The sequence below is a fragment of the Amphibalanus amphitrite genome, unplaced genomic scaffold, assembly GCF_019059575.1.
Source record: "Amphibalanus amphitrite isolate SeventyFive unplaced genomic scaffold, NRLGWU_Aamphi_draft 000782F_arrow, whole genome shotgun sequence".
In the NCBI taxonomy this organism is placed as follows: Eukaryota; Metazoa; Arthropoda; class Thecostraca; order Balanomorpha; family Balanidae; genus Amphibalanus; species Amphibalanus amphitrite.
This window is the reverse complement of record NW_024882276.1, coordinates 297442-311111: the sequence shown is the minus strand read 5'-3', so window position 1 is coordinate 311111 and position 13670 is coordinate 297442. Positions and strand designations below refer to the sequence as shown.

The 13670-nt window shown below is 48.1% G+C and overlaps 1 protein-coding gene across 3 annotated transcripts; it reads right to left on the bottom strand.

The window, feature by feature from the left end:
* Positions 1 to 5664: 5664 nt before the first annotated feature.
* Positions 5665 to 12636, bottom strand: LOC122366056. 3 transcript variants are annotated; one of them, XM_043337823.1, is made up of 5 exons: positions 12580 to 12636; positions 9694 to 9780; positions 9147 to 9454; positions 8393 to 8917; positions 5665 to 6566 (listed from the first exon to the last, which is right to left on the bottom strand). In XM_043337823.1, the coding sequence occupies exons 2-5, from the start codon at positions 9743 to 9745 to the stop codon at positions 6219 to 6221; spliced, it is 1233 nt and encodes a 410-aa protein (XP_043193758.1). In that variant the 5' UTR covers positions 9746 to 9780; positions 12580 to 12636; the 3' UTR covers positions 5665 to 6218. The 3 variants fall into 3 exon arrangements, with proteins under 3 accessions (XP_043193758.1, XP_043193756.1, XP_043193757.1); XM_043337821.1 differs by lacking the exon at positions 12580 to 12636 and adding an exon at positions 10690 to 10756; XM_043337822.1 differs by lacking the exon at positions 12580 to 12636 and adding an exon at positions 10693 to 10734.
* Positions 12637 to 13670: the final 1034 nt, after the last annotated feature.

The following is a 13670-nucleotide window of genomic DNA, read 5'->3' as shown; positions in this document are numbered from 1 at the left end:
GGGGGGGGGGGGGGGCCATGGCCCAGTGCCCCCCCCCCTGCCTACGCCCCTGCGGCCGGCGCAATCTCGGGGAAAGAGGCGCTCCAGTAACAAAAGCATGAGCAGATCGCCCAAATGCCGGTGGCCGCGATAATTTCTCTAGCTTCTACAGAATTTTCGGGACCCATGCTCTTTTCATACTGGATCGCGTGTGCCTTACAGAAACTGAAAAGTTCTTCCTATATCAAAAATATAGAAAATAATCTTTTGTTATAAAAAGGTTTTATTTTCTTTGCTGATCATTTTGAACATAAAAAATCATAAATCCTTTGCAAAAAAAAATAATTTCGTGAAAGTGAACTATTTCCTTTAATACGAAAAAGAAAACTTTGCCGTCAGCTAAAGGGGCACTAGGTTTTCTGGTCGCATCAGTTCTTCGTAACTGAGGAAAAGTAATCAGATTATCAGTCCAGTAAGTTATTCACCGGTGCTGCTTCAATTGATTCGGGTAAATGCTTTGCTGCTGATGCTTTGAGCTCGTTACATTCCTGTTCAGCTTGTTTGCTGTCTCTCATTGAGCTGGCATGGAAACGGAGGGTTTCAACTGCTTTCATCTGTCACACGTCATAAGTCCATGAAACATTCTGAGTCGTTTTCAACTCATCGATGCCTAATTACGATGCCAGGTAAGTACACAACTCAGTCCCTGAACATTACCATGTTCATCTCCGCGGACGGACGCGCCTAATTGACGTCATAATGCGATGTTTCGGACCACCTCCGGGCTCCGGCAGCTGATGGATGAGCTGCCAGTGACGTCATCAATTCAGATGAGCTGCTGCTAATTTGTGAGCTTCAAAGGACCCGCAGTCATTGGAATGTTGCGAAGGTTATGGTGGATATGGCTGAATATCGCTTGTTTCATTGGGTATCCTATGATTTATTGGTGATACTTTTGATTTACAGCGGTGGGATACGGATGTTGATTAAACGCTTGTACACTGTGCATGAAACGATTACAGGATTGAAGATAAAACTGTTTGGAAGGCTGCAAACAGATACGATACTTATTTTTGCAAGCCACACGAAATAAATGAAATTGAGAAGAAACCTAAGGCGAATATTTCTGGATGATTCAGGTGCCGGAGATTTTATAATCAATAGAGAAAAGGGCGCTTTTAGTAATAATTTTGCAATCATGGCTGCAATAACACCAGACGAATTGTCAACGTTGAGTGCACTGTAGCATTGCAATTTCCAGTATAAGTGTGCACATTGGCGTCATGCATTGCTACATTTACTTATGTTGTCTCTTACGATATAACGCGCCTGGTGTTTGGGAGCTTTCTTGTCAATATTGTCATATGAATCTGTATCCCATAGCTATAAATCATTGTCACGCATCCACAGCCGTCGTACATTCCTCGTTTGATTGATGCACTACTAAATGGCGGTGACGTAAAAACGATGCCGTTTTGTGGTTTTTGGCTTTGCTCATTAGGCTGTTTTGCATGGGCCCTGACGGGTGGCATGTGGTGCCGAAAGGTTGAATGGCAGGCTGCACTCATCGCTAAAGATGATCGACTCCAGAAAACATGGCCGTGACAAAATGAAGACGTTAGAAGCTTAATGACAGAGACAGACTGCAGTTACGGCGCTTGTTTGTCTCGATGACACTGTGAGTAACAGCATATGACGTTACAGTAATATTTTGTCGTATAATTAATCAGAACAATACGTACGTAAGCCACCAACCGTTTTCAGCAGAGGGGTTGGGCATTTCGGCCGCAAGCTTGAAATGGAACAAACTGTAAAGAAATATACATTCCCGCGCATGTATGTCGTAACTGATAATGCCACCGAACAGTGAACAAGTACTTATTTGTTGTCAATAACAGTTCGAACAGAGACTATATTATTAGAGGATAGAGAGCGGTGCTTTTTCACACGAAATTATGTACAAAACGCTACATTTATGGCACGACTGACGACGAGCTGGTAGGTATTAAAGGTAGTGTGCCAGCTTTCTTGGACCGTATGGAGTTAATGGCCCAGATAAGGAGAACCGGATTTTTAGAACTTATCCATACCTTCAAAACTCATGGAAACGTCTTAAATTCTTCAAATTTTGAGTACCCCAGTGCGAAATTCGCCCCGACGGGTTGTCGGTCGTACCCCAACCACATTTCACACCACTATGAACAATAAATGCACACACTGAAATCGCTATTACCGATATGCTCATCCAATCAAGTTTCGATAAACCCGTTCATCATCATCTCCTGCGGTTTCGAACACGCCTGTTAGGTGGCTTCTGATGCTCGTCGAGGTCGGAATTTCCAAATACGCGTGGTGCGTCGGGCCGCGCGCTCTGACTTCGGCCAAGAAAAATGCGTCAGCTGATCATTGTCATTTCTGCCACTTGCGTGTGGTGAAATGGGGTCATAACTTATAAGACGGCTTTTTCATATCAATTATTTTACATAAAATCATATTTCAAACCATAAATAATGTTCGACAGCCAAATAAAAGAAACAATACCAATACGGGCTTACAGTTTAAGGCTCGACATTGTGTTGTCTACGATTAGACAGCTGATAGCTCATTCCCGTACGTCGTATGGTCGTAACACTATAATGACCTTTGCTTATTGTCACAAGTGCGCCGCATTCGCGATTGTTGCCCGACGCCTGTTTGCAGGTGAGCCCACTACAGTTGTTATACATATCTAAAAACCGAAAAACTTTTAGGCAAAAAAGCAGGGGCGCCGCCACGGATTTTTGACTGGGGGGGACGGACTGACCGACTGAAAACCCAAAAGTAGACATTCTTACCGTGGCTTTTCGGATGCATTCAACGTTTAAAGCAAATATGCCACTTTTTACATAGGGTTTTGAACTGAAGTAACAGCGTTGTAGCACTAGCTTGTTGAGCTGAGACGAGAACAAATCAGGAGCTTTTATGGCCAACGATTATCCTTATAGCCAAATATATCGGTATCGATTTTAGGTTTGAAGACTGAAGTCATTCCCATAGATTACACTTCGTCATTCTCTTACCGAGGAATCCATTCCCTTACGGAAAAATGCTAGCCAATCAGCATTCAGCTGGTTTGAACTACGTACTTTGCTTGGTCAACGCGTAATCAGCTTCCGCTGCAATACCTATAGGTAAGTAGCCTCTACGAAAGATGGAAAATAGTGATGTAAAGATAAATATAAAGTCCTTTTGCAAATATTCATTATTTCCTGACCATTTTAAGTTTAAAAACTCATAAACTGTGGCAAAACAACTGGTTTGAGGAAAGTAGTTTAGGTTAGGTATTTCCGGCTTAAAGTAATGGCTAATGGCTATAGACCGCATTCCCACAGAGTACCTACCTATATACCTACACATCTGATGTCCGATTCAGTTTGACACGGCAAAGCCTCGTGTTCTATCACGGTATAATTGCTGATGTATGCCACTAATATGATCGATAATGCATATTGCATAGGTAATGCATATTGCATACCCGCGTGGGGGAGGGGGCTTGTATAGTCACAAATCTCTCTTTTTGGTTTGTGCACGAATCGGCGCGAAGCGCCGCGAAAATTGGCAAAAAAAAAAACATTAGGCAAAACTGCTCCAAAATACCAATTTTGCAGCCCGTGTAACAAGCTTGATACCAGAAAACCTTAGCTCAGGAAAACCAAGTCAAGTAGTCAAGTCGCCTCAAAGTTTTGTGGTCTATATAGCTTATTTCTTAGAAGCTGGAAATTTAGTGTAGCGTGACTGCAGAAGTGTGGGGTCGGAGCCGGAATCAGTCGGAGTTGACTGTTTGGCCAGTTTTGGCCAGAGTCGGAGTTGAAGTCTTCGAAAATGTTCGGATTTTGACTTCGAGGTCGGATTGGTGTAAAGTCATGTTCTTGGCTGGTTAGACGAAATATATTAGGCCCGTGTTCGGCCAGTCGTGTTATACGACACACGTTGATCACGATATCAAAAATCGGCAGTCCCGCGATGACAGGTCGGATAAGAGCTGGAGATTTTGTTGGCCGAGGTGGCAGGGGTCAGACCAATGCATGTAGGCCCACACCCCATATTCTGAGTATCTAAACCTCCTGGACCCTCTCAGATTCGGCACCGGCCGTTCCATCTCTTCCATCCTCAGGACAGTCAAATCCTTCTCCTCCACGCCCTGCTCCGGGCTGGACGGGCAACTCTATCCCATGCGGGAATGGCTCCACTGGAGCTATAGTCCTTTGCCGGGTGCAGTGAGTGCCAGTGGGCTGGGCTGCCTGTTCAATTGGTCGGGCTCATCCCAAGTGGCTCACTGGGGTGGCTGCCCCGACCAATGGCTCCCACTAATTCTTTCATACTTGCGGCTCTGAAATGGTTTCATTGGACAGAAGGGCCTAATCAAATTTCGAGTAGGATAACAACCAGTAAAACGTCTTTTGGGGCGACCAACGGAGCGAGCGAGAGGATGGGGTGGGCCTTGCACGTGCGAAATTGCGAGGGGATACCTACAACTAACTTGTGCACTGCACCCTTCTAACCGGTCCCTAACGATGGATATGCATTGTCTAGTGGGTATACCTACCTACATGCCAACTTTCAGCGCAATCGGCCCAGTAGTTGCCGAGATATTGAAATTGTTACAAAACTGACACCTCTTCGTTTTTCACGTGGCACGTGCATATGGGGTCACTCACATGCATCGGGAATAGTCCGATGCTCGTTAGAAGGAATGAATCTAGTGCTACCCTACAAAAATTACCGCATGTAAATCGGTCAAGTGGTTGCTGAGACCACTTGACCGGTCACGCCTAGCAAGAGCGTGACCACGGCATACTCAGAAATTTCCGTTAACCTACGAAAGATTACGCTCGCTTCGCTCGCTCCGTAATGAGTTTGGGGGGACGTCCCCCTTCCATTCTGAGAGTGGGGGGGGGGACGCGTCCCCCCCGTCCCCCCGGTGGCGGCGCCCATGCAAAAAAGGCACTATTCCAGGCCCATTTTTGATTTTTTTTTGCGATATTAGGTAAAAACAGAAGCTTCTTATCCTAGGAAAAATAAAATGGGAAATCTTTCAAAGGTGGCACACTACCTTTAAGCTAATGGCAGCAGCATCAATCAAACAGATCTCAGAACAGTTTGATAACATTGCCTTTGACCATCCCTTGGCTCGGCGAGCTTGGAGGAAATGTGACTACGCTCCTTTTTATTTTGACTGACAAACATCGCTGGTATTCTGCGACTTGAGTTATCAGTCCCCTATCAAAAAGATCAATAAGCGTCCTTCCCTGTGCAGTGTGCGCTCCGCGCATGTTTCAAGAAGCCATCCATCGGATGGTGGGAGTCGGCCGGAGCTTTCAGAAAAGCTGCCAAAGTCCACTGGAAGGCTGGTGTTTAGTCTCGATTGAAGCGTCGAGATGAGGCTATCCCGGGACTGCTGACAGCACCGATCGGTTCTCGGGCTCCGGATGGGTCTGACTGATACCTTCCAATCGTATTGACTCGAGGAAATGGCATTGTGAGGTCACCGTTACGGAGCGCTGATGAATTTCCGAAAACAAGCAAACATGCGTTCTAACACCAGCAACATGGCAAGCAATACTTTTACCGGTAGTTGTATTTAACCAGCGCGATAGTTTTGGTGGTCGGCCCTAAAGAAACCCTTACAAGCTATAAAAAAACATATTATCTTTGATATCGTATATTCTGAAAATACAGCCTACATCCTTAACCTATCCAAGTAATGTAAAACTATGATGTGCAAAACCGTACATGAGCAACAAAAATGGCAGCCGTACCTATCTAAGCCGTAAATACAACGAGCGTTCCGGCCAACTGGCAACTACTGCAGATAACTTCCGAACTACTTCATGCCATACTGGCTATACTGCCTATGAAAGTCCACTGCTAACTACCGATTGATGAAAAATGGTGCTACCTTGTCTGTACTCGCACTGAAGTATACGAAAGGAGATAGTGCATCCAGAGCTCCACATTCTCACACTTAGTAACACCCGTGTGTTGGGTATATGTTCGTCCAGCTACTAGTAACACCTGTGTGTTGTTCGTCCAGCTACTCGCTGTTCAGACGGAGTAAGTCATTCCCGTGGGGTGAGCCCCAAATACAAACACAGCTGCAGCTCTCGGAAACAGCATCTGCAACCCAACAGTTCTCCATCAACGGGAGTGATATATCGCAGCCTCATATAATCCTCCTGTCTATGCTGTGAGTGAATTCACTACTCCACCCTAGCCTTCTTATCCTCCTCACATCTCGAGCGCTGCCACTCGGCAAACGCCGGGTACGTCTTGGCAAATTTTTCCCGCAGCGACTGGCCGCAGTTGACCGGCGCGAACCGCTTGTCGTCGTCCAGAGGGCGCACCAGAACGTCATCGTCGGGATCGACGAACATCGCGATCGACTGGCGGGCGCGCCGGCGCAGCAGCTCCTGCTGGGGCACGACCACCCGGTGTTTGGTGGCGCGCAGACGGCCAGAGGACCACACCTCCATGAGGTCACCGACGTTGACCAGGATGGCGTCCTCCAGAGGGGGAGCCGGACGCCAGCCGCCGTCAGCCGACTCCACCTGAGGGAAGAAAAGGAGAGGTGTGAGAGTGTCTCTGAGCTAGTTGTCTTTTCAAACAAAAAATAAATAAATAAACAAATGAATAAATAAATGAACAAAACGACGTTCCAGTGAATTCTGCCTAATCTGCCTGAATATTTCAACATCATATCTTCAACTTTCAGTTTTCAAATGACTAGGAAATTTGGGGCATAACTTTTCCAGCGGCGGCCACTCGGTTGTTCCTGCGTATTATATGTTTGTTTTGCTGGGTTCGACCCTTTAGGCCTAATATGGCCTGATGAAACTATTTCAAGGCGGTGTGATGACAGAGGGAGGGATATTGGTCTGGGCGGCCACTATAGTGCCTCACAGCTCTCAGGCCTCGCGAAACCCTCCTTTTCCACACCCTAAGCCCCTTACACGTCCAGCGAACACTTTTAATTCAGTTCGAATAAAATATCGTATTTCTCCAGAAATCGACGGACTGAGGGTCGATTAACCCTCGCCCGCACATGGGGGGGGGGGGTTGCCACCCCCCCCAGGCAGTCTTTCTGCTCTGCACTCAACATTTTTAGAGCTAGAAGGCTGATTTTTCGTATAGCTGCTCGTCCATCCTTTCTTGATGTCCACTGAAAATTTCAAGCTTCTGTGATTTTTGGTTTCGGAGATATGACCTTGTTTTTCAGGTCATGTCATGACCCAAATGGCCAATTCTCAACATCTTGCGTTTGCCATGGGCCTTGTGAGCTTTTGACACCCTGATTTCGGCCTTTTTTTGCCAGTCTTACCTCCCACCTATCATGAAACATGTTGTTCGACGATGTACAGGGGTCAAGGTCAGGGTCAAGGTCAACCTAGGTCATCTAAGATAATTGCGTTTTAGGCAAGCTGAATTTACTTTTTGTGAAGTTTTTTGACTGCATTTTTGGTAAAAGCTTCTCAGATCATGATTTCATGTGATATGGACCCAAAAACAATCGGTGCACACATCAGCATACACACAGACACACACAGACATACAAACACATATAATTGACCTTGACCTAACTTGACCTGAAATGACCTCAGCAGCAAAATTCTGGTCGGATAGTGTGACAAAGAGGTTCTAGCTGGCTTGGCACCAGAAAACAGCATCGTCATCGGTATTTGATAAGCAGCGCACTTGATATCCAACGGTGACCCAAAACAGCAACATTTTTTAGTTTGACCTGACCTGGAAGGTCAATGACTGACCTGAGAAGGTAAAACTGGGTATCATTGGATTCGTCTCTTCCCAAAGAATCTTTTTGGTCTTTACTGCTAAGCTCTATCTCCAACAGGAACGAAATGGCGCGGGGGGTGGCAACCCCCCCCCCCCCCCATGTGCGTTCTAGGATGGGAAAATGGCATGTGCGGGCGAGGGTTAAGACGTAAGAAAAATATATCTGCAATATTGTTGAGATGTGAGCAGCAATGAGCTTCGTCCGCCCCTGCCTCTGCTAGCAGGCCTGGCCTGGCTCGGCTCCAAAACAGCAATGGGCTCTGCCTCTGGTGGTCACCGTTTGAAGTGCAGTTTCGGCGGTCTCTCACTCACGATCGTGGCGCTACCGTCGCCCGTGGTAGGTTGGTGATGGGTCTCATACTACCACGATCTTTTCAAAACTGACGACAGAGCTCCGGCTTCATGAAATCAATTGAGACATCCCTAAGCGTATAATAACTAGGTAGCTTCAATGGCTGATCTACTTTCTCAAAATGATCATGTCATTGCCATCTGAAAACATCCATATCAAATCCACCACAGTACACTGCTCCTATTGACGGCTTACTTAAAGTTAACCGAGCTAATGTCCCCGACATCTTACCTCCAGTCCTCCGAGCTGGTCCTGGAAGAGCAGCGTCAGGCTGCCGTAGTCGGTGTGAGGCGCACAGCGGACAGCGCCGGCCTCGGCAGCACCCTCCGGTACCGGGGGGTAGTTGAGGACCCTCAGCGCCGAGCAGCCGCCCGGCACCAGCATCCGCCGGTGGGCAGAGGTCAGAGGGCCGCGGGAGGTCAGCGACGGCTCACTGGTGGTCACGGGAGGCTCTGTGGTGGTCAGAGGAGGGTCCGGTACCGCCTGAAGATCAGTCTGGAGTTTATCGGAGTCTGACTGCGACGGATGATCAGAGAGGTCGCTGGAGATCTGGCGCTGATCAGTCTCCTCTTGGTTACCGTTCATCTGCTGCTGCTGCTGAGGATCGGCTGCCTGCTGCTGGCTGTCAGCCGCCGGCTGCTGGTCCAGCAGCACCTCCTGCACGGCTGCCAGCAGCCGGCCGCTCAGCAGGCAGCAGGCCCTGGCCAGCTGCTCCAGCTGCTGGCAGAATCCGGGCAGCACCGAGTCCGGGTAGTCCTGGCGGCAAAGAAGAACGACACTGGTTACAAACTGCCGAATAAAGCGCATACAGCTGAGGCAACCCGGCTCCTTTCTCTCTACCACCCTCTCTCTCTCTCTCTCTCTCTCTCTCTCTCTCTCTCTCTCTCTCTCTCTCTCTCTCTCTCTCTCTCTCTCTCTCTCTCTCTCTCTCTCTCTCTCTCTCTCTCTCTCTCTCTCTCTCATCTCTTTTCCCACGGTGCCTCACCTGACCGATGACCTGAAAGTCGTAGCACTCCTTCAAATCCAGCAGATCAGCCTCCGTCAGTCGTCCAGTGTTCTCCCCTCCCACAGCTGTGTAACCGTTGAAGCCCGTCTTCTCGAAACGCGCAAAACGCCGCTTCGACGCCTCGTCGAGCGCGAAGAAGTCTCGCGAGGCGGCGAAGGTTTCCCTCTGAAGGCTGGCGTCGATGCCGTGACCTCGCAGGTAGACGAAGCCGGACCGCTGGAAAGCGTCCACCACTCTTCGTCCGACAGCCAGCAGCACCTCGACAGAAGGCGTCTCCTGCGGCTCAGCTGGACGAAACGGGCAAAGGTTCACGTTGCAAGTTTTGTTTAATTTTTACTTAAGTGGCAAAAACAGTTCATTGTATAATGTGAAGAAAAATCGTGGCTCTACCGCATGCGCTTGGAAGTAGGACAGCGCATGCTTCCTTTTTACAAGAAAACGTTGAACGATACCGAAATGCTTACACGTAAAAATGAAATGTTTGGGAACAAATATAATAAACGCATGCATAATTGAAGCACCTTACCTAGATCGCTGATGTCGATGATCGGGAAGTCGCACATCACGTCCGACGTCATCGCTCTCGTGCTCCGGGTCCCGTCGGCACCGGATCCTGAAACAGACTGCCCTCAGATCCACTCCGCTCGGCACGCCGCCGCTGGTAGGTACACAGTACACACCCCTGCCCATGTCAGGTATTTACGACTGTCTATGTGCGCTTTCGACTGTGTCAGTCGTCCTCTTACTTTCTACTGTCAGTGTCGTCCGTATAAGTACATGCACTGTCCGTGCCTGTTTGTAATTATTCGTCCGTTCCCGTCTCAGTGACCCACCTCAGTCCGTCTCTGCACCTACATAGTCACCACCTTTCTCTCTGCTCCCCTCGCTCTGCAGTCAGAGCCGAATAGTCTGTTTCCCGTCTCTGTGGCCAGTTTCTGCTTATTGCCAATGTCCGTAAGTCACTTCAGTGCAGAAAGCCACATGTGACCGCCTCAGACTTCAGTCCGTCTGTCCCATATATCGATACGGTCCCGCACTGGTCGGTCCCTGGCCGTCTCCGCTCACCGCCTCCTCCTGTGTGTCACTGTATGCCATTGTATGTCACTGCATGTTCCCACAGTATGTCACTGTATGACACTGTAAGTTCCGACACTGTATGTCGCTGTACTGTATGACACTGTAAGTTCCCACCGTATGTCACTGTATGACACTGGTTTGCGCTGTATGTCACTCTAAGTTTCGACTGTATGTGTTAATGTATGTCACCACACTGTAAGTTCCCACTGTATGTCACTGTATGTCACTGTTAGTTTCCGTTGTATGTCTCTGTAAATTCCGACTGAATGTCAATGCATGCCACTGTAAACTGTCACTGTATGTTCCCGCTGTATGTCACCGCACTGTATGCCACTGTATGCCACTGTATGCTCCCACTGTATGTCACTGTATGTCACTGTATGTCACTGCATGCTCCCACTGTCTGTCACTGTATGAAGTCACTGTAGGTCCCACTGAAAGTCACCACCGTCCCCGTCGGTCCGCGTGCCGCCGTCGACTGTCGGCACCGACGTCCTCTCTGTCACCTCTCCCGTCGGTGTTTATAGATGCCGTGCTGGCCCGTCTCACAACGCAACATGACGTCACACACCTGCGTAACTATCCACATCTGGCGGCAATGTGTGCCAGGCTCGTCTGTTGTCATTATGGCGTAGTTCTGGTATGACATGGACCAGTAATGAATGTCCGCTTTCCCTCCCGCCCCCTCGCCCCAGCAGTAATGGATCGTATTCCTTTCCGGTGTCTCGCTGTCTGTGTCTGTGACGTCACAGCCGGGTCAGCTGACGGCGGCCAGCTGTTTACGGGGAGGGGAGACGGAGTGGATGAATACTTTTCCCAAATGTCATATACCTACATCTGGAGGGATCTGGAAATTTCTGAAGCTGCGTTGAATCAGTTATGCAATGAAATCTGTCAGGTTGAGTGTTACGTAATGAAAGCAACGCATGCTCGAATACTATCCAGCATCCATAAGAATTGCCCTGCCTTATTAACCCGCGCCGTGCTGGGGGGGGGCGTTTTTACGCCCCCCCCCCTCAGGTTTTTCGCGAATATCTCAAAAACGGCGGCGCGCAGCGCCGCCGTTTTTGGTACACGTGTTCCTACATCATTTCCGCACATTTTGTGAAAATTTCAGACCTAGGCCGTTCAAGGTCAGGTCACCAGGTCACGTCAAGTGACCTTACCTCAGAAAAAGTTCAAAGGCTCGCTATAGCTACACCGACTGAACGATCACTTTGAAACTTTCAGCGATTGATATGAGTAACAGTATGTATAAAATGTATATCTCGGATTTTTGATATCTGTGACCTAAGGTCAGGTCAATTTTGCGACCTCTCCATTATAAGTCAATGGGAGAAAATTGAAATGCGCCTCTTTTGGACGAATATCGTTCAAAACGCTCTCAAACATCGGTTCATAGGTAAACATGACACACTGAATAGGAAAAATGCACCTGTGACCCCTCTGTGTGCCCCTGAGGTCATCTCAGGTCATGAACGGTCGCCAGCAGTTTTTTGGCTATAACTTTTGATAGAGACGTGCTAGAGCGGTGAAAACACGTCAGATGTGTTCAGCTCGACGATACGGATCGACTGATATGCAACATGACCCTTTTCGGTTAGGTCATGACCTTGACCTGAGGTCATATTTTCAAAATGACCTTTCAAGGTCAACGAATAGTTCATTCGACGCGTCTCGACGAGAGGAACACGATGCTGGCAAAAGTAATGTCATGGCGCTTATGAGTCAAAAGTTATTGACGAAAAAACGTTTTTCGTAAAAACGGCTATTTTGGAGTTTTTGCCCTCTGGAGGCTAAACCGTTGACCTGAGGTCAAATCTGAGAACATTACTCAGAAAGGTCTGTAAAAGGGCTATCGAATGCGCTTTTCCGCGGCGCTGTAGCTCTATCGGTTCCCGAGATAGCCGTTGGCAGTTTCCAAAATGTTGAAATAGTCAACATTTTACCTTTGGTGACCTCTGGTGACCTGACCTTTGACCTGACCCAAAAAATGACCGAAGTGTTTTCGTCCTTATTTTTGACGCTCTTTCGATTGCCGCTTACCGCGTGTCGCTACGTGGCCCAGGAGCCGAGTTAGACGGGGGGGGCGTGAAAACGCCCCCCCCCCCCAGCACTCGGCGGAAAGTTCAGGCCACCAGCACGGCGCGGGTTAAAGCTCTTCTCTGGTGATTAGCAGCAATTTAAATTATTTTAATTGACATTTACATAATAAACTTAACATTAAACTTATTTGTTAAGAGTTAAGACATTTCTAGGGAAATTTAACATGGCCTACACAATATGTGCACATGTTAAATCCGCAATTCCTTGCAAAGCGTCAGCGTTAACTCACCACAGCCTGCTGTTCGGTTAGATGTTCACTATCCTTCCTGCCGGGCCGAGGGACTGAACACGACTGAACGTGCGTGCCACTCTGCCGTGGGAGGCCCCGGAATCGATACGCATCTGCGTAGTGCGCCGCGCGAGCTCCAGGGTCACGGCGGGCCGGGTTCCAGCCCCCAGCAGGGTTTTATCGATAAAATTGTGACCGTTCACGGGAAGGCTCCCGATGAAGTTTCCAGAAAGAGCCAGAAGTAGGGGCGTGGTGCGGGGGCTGTGATTTATAGGGATGGAGTGGAATCCAACAGTGAATTTGTGTGTTGCCCTTTCAGATTGTGCTCAGTGAAATCGGCTGAGAGAATAACGGTCAATCAGAGTTCATTCAAATTTCTACTAAAAGGTGTCAACAACATGGCGAACGAACTAAATTCAGAATAAATAAGGTGATAAAACCAAAAGCGAAACAGTTGCATGAAAATCAGCCAGCTTCGGTCACGTTGATATCAACAAACATAAAACATCCACACAAAAAATGTTTTGAAAAGTAAAATTTGAGTAAGTAACTGGGGGCTGCTTACCTCCCAACGCAGGAAGAGAGTGTCGCGCACTGGCTGCACTTCTGACTGAACACTGCACTATGTTTATAAGTGTTGATTTTGGGACATTGTCCCATATCTCGCTCGCACGTGCCGACAAGGAACAGAAAGGTAACGAAACCTCTATGAGGGAATTAATGCGTGTGCGTGCATCATCGTGTGAGCATTAGTTGACCTCGCAAACCGCTGAGGAGGTGCTCGCAGTCTTCTGTGCCATTCGCCTGTGTCGCCAGTATACGCACGGCCGAGCTGTCTGCACTGCAGGGTTACATAAGCTCTGAGAAACCTAAATGGGTGTCTTGCATAGGCACGGACTTAGATATCGATGATAATAACTACGGGCATCCAATGTCACTACGAACCGCCGTGTTCATCTCTCGTGCCTATGATACTATTCTTACAGAAAACACTGCCGAATAAACTTTGATGCATATGAATAAGTGTATTTTATTGCAAACGGGTAAAATCACTAAATCTCTTCAAGGCGAATTTGAAAATTCACGCTCAC

Excerpts from the sequence above, each read along its gene's own strand:
- LOC122366056 (XM_043337823.1), bottom strand. The coding sequence starts at position 9,745 with ATGACGTCGGACGTGATGTGCGACTTCCCGATCATCGACATCAGCGAT. Across the intron at positions 8,918-9,146 it reads ACTTTCAGGTCATCGGTCAG|GACTACCCGGACTCGGTGCT; the intron begins GTGAGGCACCGT and ends CTTTGCCGCCAG. Across the intron at positions 6,567-8,392 it reads ACCAGCTCGGAGGACTGGAG|GTGGAGTCGGCTGACGGCGG; the intron begins GTAAGATGTCGG and ends TTCTTCCCTCAG.